Raw genomic sequence first — 24,208 nt, forward strand, 5'->3', positions numbered from 1 at the left:
ACCACCTTCAATATTTCTATGAAGGATGTTCGTGGACCTTCCCGTATTGTTGCTTTCACTTTATCAACCAGACTAAATTTGAACATGGAGTGGAGTTCCCCTTTCAGGGTGTGGCATATCACTCTTTTTCCTGAACAGGAGCAGACGTGGCACCTTCTCCTTTCCCGGAACCAGTCCCACCTCCAGCAGAGTCCCCTCCTGTCTTCTTCACCACCCACACCTCGTTCGTTCTGTTGAACAACTTAAAGGGGCTGTCGTAGCCAGCGAAGTAGAAGATGTCATCGCGAAGCTGGTGTCCGTCTCGCTCCAGGACGGGAATAAACTTTTTCATCTCCTCAAGATAATTTTCTTCACTGGCGTTGCCACCAAACGTTCTTTGCAGGATGAAATAAGAAATGCATATGTTTAAGCTGGAGCACAGCTTTAATACAGTGAAACCTTGTTGCATAATGAAGTCAGCTATCACAACAAACTCTTACAACCAGGAGCTTTTGCAGGTCCCTCCTAATACTTCTTCTTTTCTGTGACGTGATTGAGAGCTAAAACCTAAAAAGAGAAGTTACTGACCAGTCTGTATACACCAAATATTTTGTGACTTATTATCTTACACAAATTTTGTAAGTCAGGTGCTATTTGCAAATTAAAAAACACACAAAAAAAACATGAATTCTGATCCCAGTATGAATGCGGCATACAAGCATACATTTCTCCATTCAGTCCTGTGCAAATTAAACCACTTGCATAAAGTCCAGAGTCGCAAAAATTAGACTTGCTAAAATATATACACATGTAGCATATTTCGTATTTGTCATGGTTTTTAGGTCCTTGTTTCAAAAAGGTTCTACTATATAATGTAGTCTCCATCTGGCAAATTACAGCAACATCATTCTCATGTTTCCCATAGGGAAAAAATACTGCCTCTTCCATAAAACATAAAAAAAAAAAGAGTATTCACATAATCAAGCAGCTCAGGACCAGTGGCTATTGATCAACATCTATACTTATACAGCTCCATTGGAATAAGTATTGTTTGCTGATGGATGCTGCTATCAGTACTGCAAAGTCTTCTTTCTCTACTGACGAAAATAAGAAATGAGTGCAGTCCATATTCCATGCTTCAATACAGTGGTAGCTGTGCAAAAACAACATTCTGTTAGTCACTTCTTTGTACCAACAAATGGGTTAGAGGGCTATATTCACTATAAAAAGAGAATCTTTTAAGATGGGAACTAACCATAATATCAAAGTATCTAAAAGTTTTTCCTCTTTTCTCTCCTCTATTTCTCGTTTTGACTACACCTATTTCACAGTACAGTGCTCTTCTGTTTATAATGAAATTCTTTTACAAAGAAACAAAGAAGTAAGGTATCAGATCCCCAACTTATCACCTATATACACTCGTATCTCCAGTACATTTTACTGTTCAGCTATTATATAACGAAATTTTGATATATCAAAAGACTAGAAACGTCGCTATGGCAACTGGTATGCCTCCGCCATAATGTATGATTCTCCTAATAGGTCTACAGTACATTTATATGACTTTGGGAAGAGCCGATCCCTACAGATGAGACGGCTCCCGAGACTCACTTTACAAAGACTGTCATGGCTGGAAGTCTCTTGATGAAGACGTCAGACTCTGTGGGGTTGGGAGGGTTCTCACTAAACTCTCGCTGCATGTAGAAGGACATGGTGTACTTGGTCTCACAGGCTGGCCCTTGACCAGGGATGATCTCCCTGGCGACCGGAGCAGTCATCTCGATCTTTTGCTCTGAGGCAGATGTTCACACACAATTGAATGTAAATCATCACACTGAATGCATTTGAAATTGGGACGTCTATATGTTTTTACAGGAAAAGTCCACCTTCACTCACATGTGGATTTTGTGAATGCAGCAATACAGTAGAACGCAAGAGTGAAAGTTAGAGGAAATTAGACAATTCATTCAATCGTTATGCATTTTTCTAATTTCCCTGCTGCCATCGCTGAATGAGAAGACAACTACAGTCTGTCACATGCATAGAAAGTTGACAGGAAATACATGTATAAAGAGAACTCTACAATCTTTTTATTCAAGCACACATTCCCTCCACTTGTTACTGATGTTTTGTAAGGGCAAGAATATTTCCCCTGCCTTCTGAAAGAGGCTAGTCAAGTGCTCATTTACTCTGCAAGAAAAGTGAAAATTGAATTTTCTTTGTATTTTCTTTATATTTCAAAAGAGAAATTGAGCAAAGGTAAAGGGATGTTTTCTTTGCTCAATTTTTCACCTAGATGAATTGTATAAATTTCTGGTCAGTTTCACTTTGCATTCTTTAGTTTACACATCAACTATATGTGACATTACAAAGTGTAGTAGTCTTCTCATTCAATGATGGCAGCACCAAAACTCTATTCATCATTTTCGAATGGATTGTCCAATTTTCCTCAAACTTGCTGATGTCTTCTACTATATTGCTGCATTCACTCAGTCCTCATGTACATGAAGGTGAACTTGTCCTTTACATCTGTAACAGTTGTACTTTTGTCTGGATAAGAGGCATGTATTCATCAGTTTGTTTCGTTTGACTTTAATACAATGTAGCTTGAAAATCCATACCTTCAATTGAGTCCTGTTATCACCCTGTTATCATGATATAGGTAATGAAATCAACTTTCCCAGACAAGTTTATCTACACTGTACCTGATTAAAATATTTTGTACAATATTCTGCTTCACCTAGGCTATTGTTCAAATTTCACTTTGTTGACATTGTTGTTAAATTTACCCTACGGTGGTTAAAGATGGCTTGGCTTTGCATGTATTCCTTTGGTTAGACTATTTCAGCAGCCCTTAATTAGGGTCAGGATTATAGTCTAGTTCCATATCTAGTGCCCTGAAAGCAATGTACCTCAAGGACTTAGATCAAAGTACCTGTATTTTCATCTTCCTAAATCAAAATGAAACATATTTAATTATATAATTTTCTCGAAATCATGAACAAAACAATTATACAAATTGCCAAACTTTGCCATAACAAAGGCATAATAAATTGATACAAAACAAAAATTTCAATTCAATTTCAATTCAATTCAATTTTATTTCCATTTCCATTGAATAAACAGAAAAAAATATATACAATACATTTACAAAACAAATTTATAACAATTTTAAAGAAAACGTACAAGTGGTCACGAGTAACAACAGAATTTCGTTTCTAAGGTATATACCTAATACAAAGATTAGAATGGAAATGGAGGGACCCACTTAAAAAGCAAAGCTTGTAGGGTATGGGACCCTCAAAAAATACGTACACAAAGTCAAAGAAACCAATGTCAACTGACATGAAAAATTTTGTCAACTGACATGAAAAAAAAAAATGAATTTTTTGAAACAATCAACTAGCCAAAATCAATATAAGTACTTACCATTTTTTTTTTCAATTAAAAATTTTGATAAGAAGTATTCATCCTGTCATGAACTACTCATCATGCTGTTTGTTTAAATTTTCAGTAACCATCCTTGAATACTTATAACTGGTTGGGTTCACAATAATAATAGAATAATTTTAAGCAATTGAGGGGTGCTTTAATCTTGTGAGACGGTAGCATCCTTACCTGCATCATTAGCTCCTTGGATGTACCTGAAAAGCTTGAAGAACATCTCGCGTCGAGTTTCTCGAAGTTTCTTCATCGCCGTCTCATCTGCATCAATGAGGTCTTTGGAGGTCGACACCCAAACAGAGGGAAGGTACTCTCGTTCCTCATAGCCATCCTACAAGGATATGGTCAGCAGTGCAACATTCATCGGATCAAGGCAAAATTGATGAGCTCTTTGTGAGTCACATTCGCACACCCGACTCAGTTCACAGCTTGCCAACTTCGTATATTTCACTCTAGCTCAAAACCGCACACAAACCAATCAATGAATCACGATATGCCATGGTACATTAAAAGTGTTGTACAGCTATAGCTTTTAATGAAATATACATTGCATTAAAGCTTGCAATTTTCTTTTCAACTTTGCTGCACTGCATTTCTGGTATAAAAACTCAATCAAAAGTTGCATGGCTCTGAAATAAGAATGTTTTCAAACAGCCCTCATGTGTTGTGGCCTCTGAATTATGTGGCACACACAGGGTTTACAACATGGCACACAAAGAATCAATTATTGACATTTTTCACATTGCTACTGGTTGAAAACAATTTGCTGCATTATGGTGGTCACTCCCCAAAACAGCCAAGAAAAGTTTCTAATCTATGACAATCCACAAACTGTGTGACCACTGACACTTGCAGCTGATGTCCAGAGCCTGCCCAAGGGCCCTGGAAGTTCTGTAGCTGCAGATGACATCCCTTTTTCAAGCATTAATGACAATACTATAAAGGGTATATAATGGATGTTAATTGCTTGCCTGCAGTTCCTGAATGCAGATTACCCAAGCCAATGGACCCTGCATCATCAGTGCTTTTAGGGACTCTTGTTGTTGTTTGAATTAAGTGCTATTATTTCAAAGAAGTAGTTGGTTTGGAGTAGACTAAATTTCAAGCAGGAGAAACTATTCTAAGCGGGAGTCACAGAGCTGAAGAGCAAGAGCAAAGTCAAGGAGGAGACTGTGCAAAAATAGCCTCAAAGTGGGAGATCTCCTGCTGAGAGCAAGTGACTGAAGAATCTCTGCCTCACACAGCCCAGATTATTACTTGACCAGAAGATCGATCTACAGTGCACCCCCGTTACAATGAACATAGTTATAATGACATTTGGTTATAACAAAGTAAAACTTCTGGTCCCAAAATTATCACCACTAAAGTCTATGGTACAAAATTTCGCTCATAACAAACACGGTTATAGCGAAATTTCTATTATAACAAAGTATTTTCTGAGCGCCACTGACAAAGAAAAGCAAAAGAAATGTTTTCCGTTATAATGAAATGCGGATCGCTTTCGAAAATACGTAGTGGAGCAAGCATTTATAGTGTCTCTACATGGGTGAACGCTTCACATCACCGTGTCTTCGCTCCGTGTTTCACGCACAGCTTCCGAGAGGAACTTGCGCTATTGTAATACATTTAATCTGAAACTAAATAAGGTTCATTTTTTTTTGTTCTGAAGGTTCTTTATTACAAAACGCACAGATTCTGATACACCTAAATGTCCGTTAGTTCAGAAATGAAAAAGGGTTTGTTATTATTAACATTTTGGTCTTAATAAATAAGGTATGTTAATCTGACAATGAAATATGGTTCTTATTGCGACGGTTCGTTAGTCCAAAAATGATAGGAATTCCAAATGTATGTTAACTGGAACATTAAAAAAAGGTCTCTTTTTTTTTAAAGTGAAAAAGGTGCCAATACAAAACTTAGGAATTACAAACCTTTTAATTGTCTCAAGATAACCGAACCTTCGAAATAACTAACCTTTCTCATTTTTTTAAATTAATAAACCTTTTTCGAAATAACAAACCTTAAGATGATAAAAAATCCTCCGGACAGACAGATTTTTCTACCTAAATACTTACATGCTTTTTGTCCTTATATTCTGGCACCTGCAGTTCATTGAAGAAACTTTTTAAGAACTGAAGCATCTTGAAAGATGAGTCACTGCAACACTTGTATTCACTCCTGGCAAATTCACCTGAAACCTGCAACAAACAAAAGGTAATGACTGTGTCAGCCAAAACAATTTAGAGCTATCCAGTCATCTAGCCTGTCTAATCTTGGCCAAAGCAGAGCCCAGAGGACCTATAGACCTATAACTATACCATACACAGCCAAGTCGCTGTAAAAACGCGTCTGCTCGGGCTAATCTAAGTAAATCAAGTTGGTCATTTAGTCTAGACCCCAACCGGTGGACAATAGTCTTGAGAGCCCTTGTTGGTGCGGTGTGGGCTTGGTTGGTTGCAGCGGTAGTGCCCCTTCCCTAGAAGGAAAGACACTTAATCCTCATTGCTTTGTCCTTCAATCCTGTGGTATCTTGTTAGCAAGTAAGTGTAAACAATATACGGATTATAACATAAGTCAACTTGAACTGGCTTCAGTATGTTTCGGCTACGTGTGATAAAATACATTACACCATTTTTAATAGGTGGGACTACTCTTTACGAGGGTAGCTGACATCGCATCGTGATAAGGCCCAAAGACTACCTTACCTTCATAAAAATCGATAAAAATATATATGAATAATAGCAGTTATATGGTACTCACTGCACTTGCAGGTATTCTGTAGAACGTCTATACGTCAAAGCACAGAGTTTAGCGTTGGTTCTACCGAGGAGAAGCTTCATCACAATTCACCAACACCAAGTAGACGAATAATTGTATCATTGGTGGGTAAATGGGGGCGGGGCCCATTCCTGCATTTCGTAACTGCTGCGCCAATCGAGGGTTCTGATTGGTCCAAAGTCAGTGTCAAGTCAAGTTCACTCACTAGACCTGTTCTTGCACGTGCTCGGCGCTCATACAGTGGAATAGCAAGAATATTCCTTCAGACAGGATGGCTTACATCATTTCATAATACAATTGTATGTATATATACTGTAATGCACCATTTCAGACGACAATGCAATGCCATGATTGCCCTGACTACCCACCCTTATGTAAACCATGGAGGTGAGACCTACGCAAATGTTGAAACTCCTAATCTTTCTTTTAATGAAGAAACCCACAAAGTTTTAAAAATGTACTAGGATATTTCTTAATAGTTTCACGTTTCTGTGTAGCTGGCCATCGCTCACTATTCAATACTGGTTTGTGAAAATGACAAAACAAAACAAAACAAAACAAAGAAAGAACGATGTGTCTGCATACCCGGGCAATTGGCATTGATGATATCATAATTCCTAGGTTATGACATTAGATATCGCAAATTCTAATTGCATTATAGATGGATGACGTTGCTTGTCATATCAGGCCTATACCTTGCATTTAATAACTAATCATTCTGACGTCAAACCTGATGGGATTTGACCTGTGACACATCTCGTATCTTTCTTTTTTTTACATCTGTATTTCGACTGTGGAGACGTAATATTTGCCCCCATCCAAATAAAAAAAAAAATACATTAACATCCGTTTGAGAAAGTGTGTAATATTTAACGAAATGGAAGAAATGTTATAGGAAGTTTTAATTTCTATGCGGCATCCTGTGATTGCATGTCCAATACATTATCGCTCCTTCTTTGTGTCTTTCTTCTGGCCTTCCTCTTTATTTCGATCCATCTTACTCTTCCCATATTGTGTTCTTTGGCGTTATCATATTTTGATGTCTAATTTTCTCCACGAGAAGTAACAAATGAAACACAAAGTATTGAAAAGGAAGCAACAACATAAAGAGTCAAGATTCAAGATTCAAGTATTGTCATGCACTCAGGCATGAAAATCGTCGTAACAGTCTCTAAATAGAATAATGTCACTACAAAAATACAAATATACAAAAGAAAATACAAAAGTGTAGAACAATGTGACTAAATGGCAAATATATGTCAACAAAAATACAACATTCCGCTCATTAAACATTGCAATCGATCCCTGCGCATGCGTGTTCTGTCCTAAACAATTCTGGTTTTAACAATTCGTCAAACACAGCTAAAATGAAGACAATACGAATGGATCGAGACCCTACCACCAAAACACTTGCACACACACACACACACACACACGCACACACATTCTCTCTCACCCTCTCTCTCTCTCTCTCTCACACACACACCACAGAGATGTACCCCATACATACGCCGCACACAACTGACATGAACATTACCCCAACTGTCCAGTCCAGAATGATGTAAAGAAATGTAGTTCTGTCTTCTTTATATCTAGCGAGCTGAAACTCTAAAAATAAATAACTTTGAATCAATATTCCTCAAACTGTCACTGATGCATGTGTTCTATTGCTGCTTTCGCTCAATTCACATTTATATCTACACTTATAAATACATTTGCGATTAAGTAGTCTCTGAAGTGCATGAAATGATCTTGGAATGTAATGAAAAGAAAAAAGAAAATAGCTATCAACGGTGGTCGATTAGGACTGTGTTTGCTGGAATAGGAAAGTGTGAAAAAAGTTGGTTGAGGTTTTTTTTTTCTCTTTGCCCCTTCCCCCTCTCCTTTTTATCGGAAAAATATAAATTAGACCATAAATTAAGACAATTGATTGTTGAAAAATCTAAGAAAAGCAATAGTTATTTCAAAAACTGTCCCACGTTGACTTTTACCTTGATAATGTTCAGTTTACAAAACAGGAACGTTAGCTGGAATATTTTTGATGGCGTGTGTTTGTGGTGTGTGTGCGTGTGCGTGTGTGTGGTGGTGGTGGTGGTGGTGGTGGTGGTGGTGGTGTGTGTGTGTGTGTGTGTGTGTGCGGTGTGTGTGTGCGTGTGTCTATTCTATGTGTATGGTTCTACTGGCTATACCGCTAATGAGTGGCACATCTATGAAATGCAATGACGTCACAAGTTAAGTTGTTACGTCCGATAGTCTCCGCTGCCCATCGGTAAGCTCTGCACCGAAGTGTGTGATGTGCAATGTGCACCAAGGATACTGATTGTGAAGACTGACTTCCTACAGCTATATCGTACAGACGCCCGTTCCCGTGCGACAAAGTCAACGTACAGTGTGGAGGTAAGACATATCACGTAAGACTATTATAACCATTTACTCGTACGTTTTGTGTTTTCCTGTGGATCTAGAAATTCTTGTAAACACTTCAAAATTTCGCAGTCGGGTCGTAGCACTTTTCAAAAGATCGTGACATTTTTTTAGAGCTTGGCTGTCACTTTTATACTGCATATGGATATCATTCCTCTTGGGACCTCTCTTCGTTGTTATCCAGCCACTTGTACATGATAAATAGTTTTCGATACTTTGAGTCCATGTTTGATTTTGGTCATTGTTGATGATAATTATGTCCTCATTGCTTCAAATCATGTATATATGAATCTGAAAATCTTATTGGATGTTTGGAATCAGTTTGCACTAAAATTAATTGCTATGTCGAGTTTGTCATGCAGATATCTTCCAATGTATGATCATGACCACTCTATCAATCACGTAAATGTCAGTTGCGTTGCCCGTTTCTGCATGCGTCCATCAGTAGGGGAATTGGATCCAACGGAAGTGATATTAGTTCCGCATAAGTGACTAAATTTATATCTTCATCTGCATCTTGTATTTTTGCAAGAATTGTCAAAGACCTATTGCTGTCTGTTTTTTTTTTCTTTCATTGTCAGATTTTGCTCTGGATATAGAACGTTTACCCTTGTGTCGTCTAATAGGGTAGGCCTAATGGGTCTCCAACTTCTTACAATTGATAAATTCCCACTTATAGTGTTAATCTGGTAGATCCCTAGTTTTGTATTAACAATCGGTGATCATGACAAGTTCGTACCATACTGGACTTTCTGTCTTATCTTCGCCAGACTAGTGTGTGCCAGAAGCATTACCTTCGCAAAGATTTGGGCCCGGGATGTGACGTAACAAATAATAGAGATTATCAATCAAACTTTGAGCAGATTCCTCAATCGATTCAGCCCCATTGGCAAATAGGCCTACAAGTTAAGCTTGCGTGTAAATTTGTAAAGCGAAAACAACTGTACACCTGTACGTAGAAGTACAATACGCACGACATTCCAACACTTCTGGAGAAAAAACCGAACCCAAAACAAAACAGGTCATACACTTGTTCGATAATTCCACCATTTCATAATCTGTATGCTTACTATTAAATGCAATGTACATGTATATTAAATCTATAATCGAAGAGAACTTCGGCAAAATTCGCTGATCTATCCACCCCATAAAAATAGACTGCAGCGCGTTACAATTTATTCATCGATGTTTCTTTCCCTACAGCCTTGTATAAAGAAGCATTTCACTCAGCCATGTCAGCTGTACCCAACATGTCCAATGACAATGAATGACATTCCTTGGGCTGGAATTTACTTAGCTGTTTCTAAAGAGGGCAAGCTTCTAATAGCATCAAAACCGATTTTCATCAAATAAACTTTTGATACCCCTTAGAATTGCATGCTCTTTGACATCTTATAGAATGGTTTCTGAATATCTCGCAAAATGTTCAAAGCTAAATCCTCACCTCAACCACAACTGTACACACCCTTTAAGGGCAATCTACGGAACATATAATTTAACACGTGCCAACACCGAAATGGACTATCATCAACATCTATAAAGAATGCATTTCATTTATTCAAATGGAATCAAAATTGAACGTATTAGTGATGTGATGTCTTGTATGCGAAGCTTTATAGTTGATAGGGACTGCATATACATGGACCTGAAAAACAAGGACATTCATCGTATCGTTAATTAATTCATGCACCTGTACATCTCGAAAGCGCCACACAGACATTTATAACATGCTTCACTTAGTCCATGGGCCAGGCCAGATATTGGTACCATCTGAGGTGGCAAAACCTTTTTGGTGTCATTTTGTTTGTCGGGCATAGATATGCTTATCAAGCTATGATAGCATTTCCAAATGAGTAGCTTAGTCATAGTAAATGAATTTTTAACCAATTTGGTCTCGTTGTTATATCCCTATACTTCTGAATCGAAACTAACCGCCATACAAAGAAGAGCACTGTCTTCTGTATGTTCCATAGAGCTGTAAAATGCAGCTCTATGGTATGTTCACAGGTGTTCTGTTGTCCCCCCCAACACAACTTGAACTCGAACCGTAGTTTCGGACCGTAGTTGTAAACGCGGTGCGCTTAGTCTTTATTCAAGGCAGCGAAGGGAATATCCAAAGGTTATGATGTCCACAGCGCTTAGTCTTTATTCTAGACGGCGAAGGGAATGTCCAAAGCGTATGATACAGTGTATATCCTTTTATCTAAAAACAACAACAACAACAAAAGCAATTCCTCGTGAATTTTACCGTATCTTTCAATTATTTATCATTTTCCGGCGAAAACGCTACGGTGAAAACGCCGATACCACGCCAATGTCGCTTTATTTCCCTCCAACAATGAAAGATAATGCAAAAACAATGTACCGGTACACTACAATACATTATAATAAATAACATTGTAAATGAACAGAGTGATTTTTGTTTAAAACTGATGTATTTGTTGATAGGGTGGTATAAAAACAGTATAGATAATCCCTTTTATGAGGAACTTTCGATATGACAACGGTACATTGGTCTAGATAAAGAACTAAGCGCACCGCGTGACAGCTGTGGACATCATAACCCTTTGGATATTCCCTTCGCTGCCTTGAATAAAGACTAAGCGCACCGCGTTTACAACAGAACACCTGTGGACATACAGAAGGCAATGCTCTTCTTTGTATAGCGGTTTAGTTTCGATTCAGAAGTATAGGGATATAAATACGAGACCAAATTGGTTAAAAATTCATTTATTATGACTAAGCTACTCATTTGGAAATGCTATCATAGCTTGATAAGCATATCTATGCCCGACAAACAAAATGACACCAAAAAGGTTGTGCCACCTCAGATGGTACCAACAACCCATTTTTCGCGTCTTGGCCCATGGACTAACTGCTTCGATCCCATGATCGCCATCGCCAGCAAACTTGGAGAAGAGCAAGACGGAGATTCGAGAAATCTAAAACTTATATGCGCAGAAGAAAATAACTCACAAGAATCAAGTAAAGTGAATGTGCAGTTGTGGCGTATGTTAGGAAATCATGCCTCAAACAATTTCGCTTGGGAGAAGCAGGCAGTTTTTAAAAGAAAGCTAACATTTTGGCAGAATGATTGTCATTTGTGATCTCAATTTCTCACTTTTCCGCAGCTTATTCCAAAGCAAAAAGGGATGGTTAGGGTAGAGAACAGGTATATCTTGCCAATAGGCAAGGCTTCATGCGTGTGCGAAAATGCGCGAATCAGCAATTACCCATCTTTTCACACAAAATTTGTCATGTTCTCAGGTATTGCTGCTCCTCATCTTTTGTATTAATTCAAAGACATTTCCGTCTGAAAAAAAGGCACATCAGCGATACAAGACTGAAATGAGGGAAACGATTCTTTTGTTGGTGACGATACATGATCACACAATTGTTATTGTCCAGAAACCTGAATGTACTCATTAAGATGCACATAATCAGGTGGCGGTGGTGATGATGGGATCAGAGAAAGACCTCCGTTCATAGTCCATGTGCAGTAGGTCCATGGTCTATAGTCCATGGGCCAAGACATTAAAAATGGGTTATTGGTACCACCTGAGGTGGCAAAACCTTTTTGGTTCATTTTGTTTGTGGGGCATAGATATGCTTATCAAGCTATGATAGCATATCCAAATGAGTAGCTTAGTCATAATAAATGAATTTTTATCCAATTTAGTCTCGTTTTTATATCCCTATACTTCTGAATCGAGACTAACCGCTATACAAAGAAGAGCACTGCCTTCTGTTTGTCCCCAGGTGTTCTGTTGTAAACGCGGTGCGCTTAGTTTTTATTCAAGGCAGCGAAGGGAATATCCAAAGGGTTCTGATGTCCACAGCTGTTCTGTTTTAAACGCGGTGCACTTATAGTCTTTATTCAAGACGGCGAAGGGAATATCCAAAGCTTATGATACAGTGTAATATCCCTTTATCTAAAAGCAAAAAAAAAAAAAGCAATTTCTCGTGAATTTTGCCGTATTTGTCAATTATTCATCATTTTCCGGTGAAAACGCTATTGTGAAAACGCTAATGCCACGCCAATGTCGCTTTATTTCCATCCAACAATGAAAGATAATGCAAAAATAATGTACCGGTACACTACAAGACATTATGATAAATAATATTGTAAGTGAACAGAGTGATTTTTGTTTAAAACTGATGTACTTGTTGAGAGGGTAGTATAAAAACAGTATAGATAATCCCTTTCATTAGGAACTTTAGAGATGATAAAGGTATATTGTTTTGTTTTGTTTTTTTTTCTTTTTAGCAGTGTTTACCAGAATATTGTTGTTAATCAGGTCAAAAAAAAAAAAGAAACACCCAGACACGAAAACAATTGCGATATAATTAGTCCAAGGGCCAAGACCCGAAAAATGGGTTATTGGTACCACCTGAAGTGGCAAGTTCTAGTTGTGCATTTTGAAATGGCATATATCTAAGGATTGTATTTTGCTATGATAGCATTTCCAGAGTAGTATCTTAGTCATAGATTTCAGCCATTAACCCGACCAATACCAAATATTATTGACGCTCTTTGACCAAAGACAGGCAGAGTGTGACCTTTGATAATTTCAAGGTTTTTAAACCAATTCCTCTGAAATTTGGCACATATATATTCAGCATATGATGCTCTAAAAAATGACACAATTAAAATTTCACCAGTTATATTAAAACAGAAGCACAGTGAAATGTAGCAACTCACCTTGATCTCCGGGACGACTTCCATTCATACTTCCAGCTGGTGATGGAGTTGCGTGGCATCAGATCTCTCTTTCTTTCTTGTCGCCCCCTTCTTTTGTCTCTTTGACCTTCATTGTCCTGTCAATGTGTTCTTAATTTCTGCTACAATAGTGCGTCTTTACATTATGTGGCGATTGTTTCCGTGTCTGTGTGCGTGTGCGTGTGTGGTTTATTTTTTTTTTGCCTGATTGACAACAATATTCTGGTAAACATGCACTGCGATAAAAAAAAAACACACACACAACGTATAATAGCGTTATCATATCTAAAGTTCCCACTAAAAGGGATTATCTATACTGTTTTGTTGAAATCTGGAATTATTTTCTTTTTTGTTTTTAGATAAAGGGATATAAACTGTATCATAAGCTTTGGATATTCCCTTCGCCGTCTTGAATAAAGACTAAGCGCACCGCGTTTACAACAGAACACCTGTGGACATACAGAAGACAGTGCTCTTCTTTGTAAAGCGGTTAGTTTCGATTCAGAAGTATAGGGATATAAAAACGAGACTAAATTGGTTAAAAATTCATTTATTATGACTAAGCTACTCATTTGGAAATGCTATCATAGCTTGATAAGGATATCTATGCCCCACAAACAAAATGACACCAAAAAGGTTTTGCCACCTCAGGTGGTACCAATATCTGGCCTAGCCCATGGACTAATACGATGCAAGCAAAGCTATTAGCTTTGCAGTTCATGAGAGATCACAGTCTATCCAATCGGAAGTGGCATCATGTTTTGTTCTGGCTATATCTCGACTTGTGTTAATATGTGCATTCAAGTGTAACGTTGACATCAATGACTGGTGTAAAATCAAACAGATAGCAAGAGCAGTGAAAGTTTCACTACAACCTGTCAAAATTTATGTTTCGTTTTATTTTCTATAAATCTAAAAGGCAGAAATCATTATTTAACGATTCATATCAATCCATGACATTATGACTGTAAAGCTGATACTGCAGCTGTAACTTCAATATTGGATTGCTTTTGCACTGAACGAATGACTCACTCTAGACGATGACATATTAACAGTTACGTAAGAATCTGGAGGTATTTGAAATTGAATGTCATAACCTAGTCGCATATTTTTGTAGTAAACATGATCTGATCTTCATTAAAGGACAAGTTCACCTTCATAGACATGTGGGTTGAGTGAATGCAGCAATATTAGCAGAACAGATCAGTGAGAGTTTGAGCAAAATCGGACAATCCGTTCAAAAGTTAAGAATTTTTGAAGTTTCTGCTCAGTCACGGCTGGATGAAAAGACTACTATAGCTTGTGATGTCACATGAGTACAACGATATAAAGAAAGAAGAAAGAAAATTCAACATATTTCCATTTTTCTCGCATAACAAAAGAACACTCGACTTCTCTCTTTCAGAAGGCAGGGGGAATGATATTACCCTTAACATACGTCAGTAGCAAGTCGAAGAAATGTGCACTTTATTCAAAAAGTAAAGTTTTGTGAAATTCTCTTTTTATTTTCCTTATATAGTTGTACGCATGTGACATCATACACTATAGTAGTCTTCTCTTCCAGCTGTGACTGCACAGATACTTAAAATATTCGTAACTTTTGAACGGATTGTCCAATTTTCCTCAAACTTTCATTGATGTGTTCTACTAATATTGCTGCATTCTCTCAATCCTTATGTATATGAAGGTGGACTTGTCCTTTAAACGATCACTGTTACATTTTTCTCTTTAGTCTTTTTTTTTTTGTCAAAGTCAACTGATTAAAGGGGCATTTCGGACGATTTCACATCATGTATAATAAATCAAAAGTGTCATGTAGGCCTATACATTTGTGGAATTTATCGTAGCCCCTGACCATGATAAACAAATACTCATGAAAACGGGTGCACGACACGAGACCGACACCCACAAGTCATACAGCCCATAAGTTCGACACCATAAGCTAACGAGGCCCATGCACGAGACCGACACAAAGCTCCGAGTTGTAATGTGTATCTGTTGAATCGCTGTTTTTACCAAGTGTCGAACTCATGGGCTGTATTGGTATGACTCATGAGCTGTATGACTCGTGAACCTCTTTTCAATGTCGAACTCGTGGTATGTGTGACTCGTGGGTGTCGGTCTTCTGGGATGACCCCATGAAAACTCCCAAACACATAGGCCCTATAGTGCAGTGAAGAAAGATGATGACTATGTAGGAAGCTCACATTATATTCTAGTGTTGTATTCTAGTGTTGTATAGCGATGTAATTCCATGGCAATGTCAATTGCTTAACAAGTTCACCTGTATAGAATTTCTGCATGTTTTCTTTTCGTGTTCTGCTTCTTTGAGCACCCAATCATGCATTTTTATGTGAAACTGCATCATCCCCGCTCATTCATGTGATTTCATATGATTTTTGACGGTATTCCTATTCCTCACGCCAATAAATACGAATTTTAAAACTGTGTAACCATGACAGAACAACTAATTTATCGATGTTTATATGCAAGTCTGAAAATCACCCGGAGGTCTCTTTGTTTACGAATAGGCGTTACAGAATGGGAAAAATCTCAAACAGCTAGCTAAGGAACTCATCCCTAACTAGGTGTCAACAATTTCAGCTAGCTCGACGAAACGAAAAAAACGAAAAAAAAAAATCAAAAACAAAAGCGGGCTTTCGGGTGTTTTACTGATTATCTTTTTAGCTCACCTGAGCCAAAGGCTCAAGTGAGCTATTGCGATCGCCCTTCGTCCGGCGTCCGTCGTGCGTCGTGCGTCGTCCGTCGTCCGTCGTCCGTCGTCCGTCGTGCGTCGTCCGTCGTGCGTCGTGCGTAAACTTTTTACATTTTCATCTTCTTCTTGAAAACCCCAAGACCGATTTTCATCAAACTTGGCAGGTAGCATCCCTAGGGGGTTAGGAACTCAATTTGTTAAAATGGGCACCATGCCCCACCCAGGGGGCCCCCAGGGGGGCCCAAACCCCCCAAAATTAAGGAATCTGTAAAAATCTTCTTCTCTAGAACCAGAAGTGATAGAGCTAAGTTAATACTATGAGTTAGTACATTGATGACTGTAGTTTCAAGTTTGTTCATGGCAGAATCAGGGGTGCCCCCCTTGGGACCCAGGGGAGGGGGGTGGGGAGGGGTTCTAATGGGGCCTAAATTGTACATTTTCATCTTCTTCTTAAGAATCCCATGACCCATTTTCACCAAACTTGGCAGCTAGCATCCCTAGGGGGTTAGGAACCCAATTTGTTAAAATGGGCACCATGCCCCACCCAGGGGGCCCCAGGGGGCCCAAACCCCCCAAAATTAAGGAATCTGTAAAAATCGTCTTCTCTAGAACCATAAGTGATAGAGCTAAGTTAATACTATGAGTTTGTACATTAATGACTGTAGTTTCAAGTTTGTTCATGGCAGAATCAGGGGTGCCCCCCTTGGGACCCAGGGGAGGGGGGTGAGGAGGGATCCTAATGGGGCCTAAATTGTACATTTTTATCTTCTTGAGAACCCCATGACCCATTTTCACCAAACTTGGCAGGTAGCATCCCCAAGGGGTTAGGATCTCAATTTGTTAAAATGGGTACCATGCCCCACCCAGGGGGCCCCCGGGGGGCCCACACCCCCAAAATGAAGGAATCTTTTAAAATCTTCTCTAGTATCAGAAGTTATAGAGCTAAGATAATACTATGAGTGAGTACATTAATGACTGTAGTTTCAAGTTTGTTCATAGGAGATCCAGGGGTGCCCCTCGGGGGGGGGGGTGGTTGGGAAGGTCCAAATGGGGGCCTAAATTGTACATTTTCATCTTCTTCCTGAAAACCTCATGATGGATTTTCGTCAAACTTGGCAAGTAGCATCCCTAGGGGATCAGGATCACAATTTATCAAAATGAGCACCATGCCCCACCCAGAGGGCCCCAGGGGGCCCCAATCCCCCCAAATTAAGGAATCTTTAAAAAAATGGGACCTTATTGTACATTTTCATCTTCTACTTGAGAGTGCCTGGTCAAATTTTGGTAGAGCTGTGAATAATTTAGATTAGTGACTGCATGAAAGGTGAACTTGCGATACTCAGGTGAGCGCTAGACCCGCGGGTCTCTTGTTTCTTTTGAGCCCTCCACAACCTTTACCCTACAGCATAAGAGAACGCCATTGCGTGTGTTTGCCTGCGGGTTTCTAAGGTGTATGTAGTACGTGCCAAGGATTATATCGAAATTCAGTTCAGTTCAGTTCGATTTTATTTCTGCATTTTTTTTTTTCAGGGAAATCATGTATTGAACAATGACAACACGTGTATCTGACAACAGAATAGAAAAAAAAACCCAACAATATTACATTCATAGTATCATAATCAAAATCTTTAAAGTATAAACATAACAATGAGATCAAAGGAATCGAGGATACACTTGTTTCAGAATAAAGGGGAAGAAAAAAAATATGCAGGAGCCTTCAGTCTTTGAGCACATGCTTGATATCGAATCGTTTTATCGAAATTTAAAATCGAACAAGGAAAGTATATGATATGTAAACACTTATATACATGTATATATGTATATATATATATATATATGCATAAATATAAATATAAACATATATATAAATATGAATATGAATATATATACATATACACATGTATATTAATTCTAGGCACTTAAATTTTAACTTTGTTGTAACGGGAATTTGGCGGATCCAGGTGGGGCGCAGGTACTCAGTATCATGATGGCACAACGGGACTGCACTGCATATAGTACGTGATATAAGGATAGGTTTTATACAGAGCCTTTATCAGTTCTGTATGGATAAGGGTCGGCAAAATTGACATAACGTATTATGCGACAATGCTCAAGGGCAAATTCAAGAGAAACGCCCCATCATTTTGTTTGCTTTTGTTCTGATGGTACACTTTTGTAATAAGGATGGTTTTTTTTTTTTTTCAGTACGAAAAAATACCATAACATTTGACGAAACCATAACTTTGCAAGACCAAAGTCTCTGAAAGTATTTCACTTAACTGCCTAGTGATTCACTGGCTTCGTCATTACATTTTGTGGAATTTGATTCACATACTTTCCAGCCACTCATTGACCACAATCCCAGCGCGTTCTGATACAAACGAACAAAAAAAAAAATCCCGAAAAGCACATTATTAACAAGAAACCTCCTCCAAATGCATACAGTGTGAAAGCACAATGGCTAAACAAAAGTTATGAGAATGCACTTTCCCGTTGACTGAGCATAACCTGTGTATGTTTTCATGCAATGCCTTTTTTACTCATTCATTCATTCATTCATTCATTCATTCATTCATTCATTCATTCATTTCCATATCAAAACATAACATTTACACACACACACAAAAAAAAACCAATTGTCTTGGTTCCCACATTAGTGTCGAATGTTGATGCTATAGATTATTGAGCAAAATATTTTTAAGATATAATATATCATGTGTGCTATAAAGGAAAAACTGGAGGCGATGACGTCATCAACTCATCTAATTTGCATAATGGTCACGACCAACATGTGAGAGGTCTATTACTAACTTTGTTTAGTCTGTGCCGGACTGTCATGTTACTTTTACAATTCTATAGGTATATTGCTCTTGTTGCTTTCTTCGTATTTGGGATGGTAAAGAGTAATTGTCCACTGACTTTTTTTTTCTCACGAAGTCTTTGTTCTTTAGGATTATAGTTCCTTGTAAACTATTTGCTATAATGTTCTCTTTCGCATCACAGAGACTCAGCCACAAAAATGAAGACGCTTCTCTGTGTTGCGTTTGCGATCGTTGTTATCCCGTCAACACTATGCTGCTTGCCAAGCTGGAACGGAAACCAGGGACAGGACTTGTGCAAGGGCCTTGACTGCCCCACATTTCAGGAGGAATATGTTGGAAAGGTAATCAGTTTGATTTACAAACTTGCTCTTCGCATACAGAAATGAGGAAATTTCCCTATACCGGTATAATGCCTCATAACCATTTTGCGCTTCGTTACAATGTGAGTTGCAGAAATGAATATCACAAACGATGTAATTTTCATGCCTTATGATGCACATGATAGAGAGGATCAGTGAGAATTGGATGCGCGAACTGTTTAAACCCATGAAGCGCAGCGAGTGGGTCTTAGACTACTGTATTTCAAAGTTAAGTGAGAGCATCCGATCCTCACCGATCCACGAAATATGCCTGTACATCATGCGTGTTATAAAATGGACCCGTTAATTCATGAAATTCAACCATTTTCCCTATCAGGAGTCCGTTACACCTACAACACTATACAAGGCTTGAGCCGTGCATTTAGATTTTACCGGGCGCATGATGGCATGCGTTCGAATTTTAACGGAAGCATGGCTCAGTGTGGATTAGAAAAAAAAAAAATATCGATGCATGACAATTGATCAATCAGGTTACAGAAATTCTAAAGGCCATTTTATAATATTAGTTATCATAGCGCTCACACAAACATCGCTTCACCCGCAGAACTATGAGGAACGTCTTTACGAGGCGGCAAACTGGGTGGGTACTCAGGTCCTTGGGTTGAAGTACGACAAGGCCGTGTCAGAGGGGTTCCATCGTGACTTCGACTACATCCAGGGGAACAACGAAGCAGGTCAGTTCGTGACGTTTTTTTACAACACAGTTAGCTGAGGACCGTCCCCTATTTCAAAGCTTTGCTTCTTGAAGATTTCCTTTTTAGAAGTCGTCGTCCATCCTTGTGGTGATGCTGAGCCTTGTCAAAGGCACATGTGTTTCATCGCTCTTCGTTACATGCAAGCAAGAAACTTACCTTTTGGTTCAAAAAATTCTTCGTTGTGTTTGAGTTTAATGACTTATTTTACATGGCCCCTACAAAGCAATTACATGGTTACAATTCAAGCAAGTAAACACATGGCTGGCGGCTTTGTGTCCCTTTTCGAGAAACACAAGTTAGTAAGCAATGTATGATGCGTATAAAGTGCCTTTAAACACGATTAACTGATTAAAGGGGTCGTGTGTTAGTGTTGGTTGAGACCTAACTTCTCTTTACTATCATTTTTAGGTAAAATAATGAAAAACTTATTTTGAGATTTGAAAGAGCATATACTTCGAAGAGGAATTCAATGTTTATTTCATGAAAATTAGTTTTGGAATGGCTGAGATATCCAAAACAGAGCGATCGTAATATAAAGTGGGACTCACCTTTTATTACAATGGCTTTTTTTAACATCATTTTATTTCATTTCATTTCATTTCGTTTATTTCATTTCCAACAATGTAAAACATTTTCATACACAAAATAACACAACATCAATACAATGTAGCAACAAAGAAAAGTACGTGAAGTTAACAATACTATACGCATCACAAAAGCAAATGAAAATTAAAACTAAAGTTGCCGGAAATGGAGAAGACATGCTAAAAAGCTAAGCTTGTATTTTGCAGTCTCCTCGTGGACAAAAAGACTAAATAACATCAAAGAAGCAAATTACTAGATATAATATAAAAGGTTCACAACACATACAGACCTATACAAACAAACAAAAAAAAAACAAACGGACAAACAAAAACAAGTAACCTCTCTTGTAAAGAGAAAAATAGAGATAGAAAAAAAAACGCAGTGAAGGAAAAAGAGGAACAGTTTTGAAAGAAGAAACAGAAAAAGACATGAGGACAGGAAAAAGGCGAGTAGGGAGAAGAGAACTTGTTTTTGGATGTCTCAGCAATTATAGTTCCAAAACCTATTTTTATCAAATAAATTCTGAATTCCTCCTAGAATGGTATGCTCTGTACTATTCATAAGTGGTTTCTTGGTATCTCGCAAAAAGTTAAAAGCCCAAACCTCATCTCCACCAATACTATACCATCCCTTTAACCTTCTGAAGGGCATAACTCCACCGATGGACTCGCATCTAAGTGTGTATCAGGAATGAGGGTCTACGGTGACATCCACTCAGCCGCATTACTGCCTTTCATATTCGAAATCAGCCAGACCAAAGCTTTCTCAAACTGCTTTGCTTCAAATATTTTTGAAACAGGAATGAAAATCCCCATGACAGTCCCAGTAGCCACCCGGGTGATCCCAGGACAGGGACCAGCATGCGAGTCCAATTTTACCATTTACTTCTTCGTCCCACATGACATCCAGTCCAACGCTCCTCAGCCAACGGATGAGAACGTCTTTATAGAGGAGTTTCCCCAGCAACGTGTCTACGTACGGTGGGTATATTTTATTATGTACAACTGCGATGCTCGTAATTTCCTATGATATTCTCTATACTTGTTTTATTCTTATTCCGTGTGTATGGATATTACTTGAGTTTATTCTCTTGCGTGGAAGTGTGACGCCAAGTTGAATATGTGCCGCTTTTCTTTGGTTTTCTGTTATTTGTGTATGTGTGCATGGGAAATCATGTTTGCCCCTGTCACTTCTTGCTATTTTTCTATGTGTGGGTGTGTGCCTGTATGTACAATGTACATGTTTGCGCGTACGCACACCCCACACGTGTGTGTGCATGTGTGTGTGTGTGTGTTTGAATGTTCCTAAGCCTCTTTTAATTAACCCATCGACAACGAATTCTGTTTGTTGTTTGCTATACACATGTTATACCAGCTCTCATTACATTTGGAAATCTTCCTAAATCACTCAATTAGAATCTATTTTTATTATAAAAATAATTATCTCTACCTCAACTCGTCATAATGATAAAGATTTCAAACATTTTCTGCTACAAAAGGATCTTAGAAATCTCCATCTTATTTGTTCAACTGCAGTGAGAAATACGCAATGCAATCTTAAATCAAGAATGTATTCATTGCGACATAAGGAATTGGTAATATCAATATCGAAATTTGCCGATCTTGTATATAGAGACTGTAATTAGTCTAACGTTTAGTACGGTTGCAAAGGTGTCTTGCAAAAGGACATCTGTGCAGTTCTATGGCCTTTTTGCCTTACATAAACACTTCAGAACACGTTTATTAACTTCGACTGTGTGCTCTCGGTGAAACTGTGGCAGGAGAGAGGAGTGGAGAACGGAAGGGGCAGAAAATTATAATTTTTTCCGCCTTTACCCCTATGCCATCTTAAAAGCCTCATAACATATTGCAGTGTCAGGAAAAAGAACGCATGATTAGTTTTCACATTTTTTTTCATTGTCGCTTCAACCTTATAGTTACGTTTAGATAGTGATCCTTCACATCGAGGATTTAAAGCCAACTTCGAGAATAAGCTCTATGGAACGCAAAGTGTCGCAAGGTTGATTTCGTTACAAAATCAGTCATGGACCGTGCGACACTTGGCGCCCCATGGAGCTTGTTCTCGAACTTAAAGATCACATTCTGAACTCTTGAAACAGAGGCAGATATTTCCATAATGTGTTTTGTCTCCTTTGTTAGGCACACGAGCACGGGATAACCACCCTATCATCTTACAAAGAATGTATCACTTCTTGGAAGGATTTAACAACATCGTTATATGATGTGCCCCATTAGACATGTGGGGGGGGGGCATGACCGGGAGGAATGCGGTATGAAACAAAGCAAAGTGTCATTTTTGCCATGTGTGAGCACGAATTTAAAAAAGGGAAAGTTTAACATTTAAACGAATATTTCTAGGCTTGTAGGAAATGGGGGGGGGGGGGGGAGGGCACATCTTCCACACCCTCACCTCCATCCCCGCCCCTACCCTCCGCGGGTTCTTTTACCCTTAGTTGTAGAAGTAGAACGTTAGAACGTTGAGGTCGGCATTCTTTCAATTTAAACTCTAAAGACAGCATTTGAAAAACTTTCTCTGTTGTTCCCTCCCAGCTCCTTCTCTGGTCGCGCCTATGAAAAGGACTGGCTGGAAAACGCCGCGCAACTTGGTGAAGATCTTCGAGCCGACAATCGCACTTTTGTGACGTCATACTACTACACTGCAGGCTACGACTCTCCCTTCACCATATTTTTTCGACACAACGAAATCTGGTTCATTGCCACAGACTAGTAAAATTGAGGTGGTAGTGTTTATGCCGAAGACTGCTCGAAATTGCTTTTATCGATAATCGTCTGCCGAAATCGTATTTTTGTATACCCTTATTACAAAAAAAAAAGGAGGAAAAACTGTAGGCAAACTATCAACCGTCTTGATTGCTTTAATATAACAAACGGAAAATCAACGTTATTTTTTTGGGACGACAAACAAATAAAGAACACCAATCATTATAGTGCAGCCATTAGTAGCTAATTACGTGAATTTACCCTGCTGGAAATAATACAGCGTTTCACAGTATGTTCACACTGTGCTGAGGGTTTTTATAGGGAAATTCACATAGTACAATTTTCTTTTACACTGTAAACTGATGGTTCACAATGTGTTCACACTGTTAAAACGCTCGAATCTAACAGTGTGAAGATATTTCACGCTATGTTCATATTGTGTTTCACATTGTGAGACACTGTGTTCTTTCCAACAGGGACAGTGTTATTGAACGACAGTTTTTGAACCTCGGTTAGTGTTGAATGCTGTCGGATATAGTTTGTTTTACTTTTTATGAATAATGATTCCAAAGAGGTTTCCACACCTCTCCCTCAATAATTGAATAGTTTGCGAGGACAAAATATTGATAAACACTCGTGCAATTTTTTTTCATAAAAAATAGGTCGGGTCTGTGCTTTGCATTCGAGAAGAGAGCGCTTGACTTTCGCTTTCACAAACTCATCAAACAGCTCTTCTGGTATAAGTGATGATTTGTAGTATAGATACATAAAATTAAGAATGTGAAAACCATGAATGTATAATCATGGTATCACACGCATGCGTTGTAGATACTGGTATCACACAAAGGATTTTTGTTGTTCTTATTGTACAATGTTCTACATAATGTGTATGTGGATTTCCGTGGCTGTAGATTAACGTAAATG

General features: G+C 38.5%; 2 protein-coding genes across 2 annotated transcripts; one reads left to right on the forward strand and one right to left on the reverse strand.

The window, feature by feature from the left end:
- Nucleotides 1-118: 118 nt before the first annotated feature.
- On the reverse strand, nt 119-13,351 carry LOC139721820 (heme-binding protein 2-like). The gene is made up of 4 exons (XM_071633142.1): nt 13,328-13,351; nt 3,598-3,754; nt 1,591-1,771; nt 119-374 (listed from the first exon to the last, which is right to left on the reverse strand). Exons 1-4 carry the CDS (start codon nt 13,349-13,351, stop codon nt 119-121), a joined length of 618 nt encoding a protein of 205 aa, XP_071489243.1.
- Nucleotides 13,352-19,080: 5,729 nt separating this feature from the next.
- LOC139721821 (heme-binding protein 2-like) lies at nt 19,081-23,291 on the forward strand. The gene is made up of 4 exons (XM_071633143.1): nt 19,081-19,224; nt 19,808-19,937; nt 21,343-21,523; nt 23,114-23,291. The coding sequence occupies exons 1-4, from the start codon at nt 19,081-19,083 to the stop codon at nt 23,289-23,291; spliced, it is 633 nt and encodes a 210-aa protein (XP_071489244.1).
- Nucleotides 23,292-24,208: the final 917 nt, after the last annotated feature.

The sequence above is a fragment of the Diadema antillarum genome, unplaced genomic scaffold, assembly GCF_040938485.1.
Source record: "Diadema antillarum isolate AM-2024a unplaced genomic scaffold, OU_Dant_1.0 scf00000151, whole genome shotgun sequence".
NCBI lineage: Eukaryota > Metazoa > Echinodermata > Echinoidea > Diadematoida > Diadematidae > Diadema > Diadema antillarum.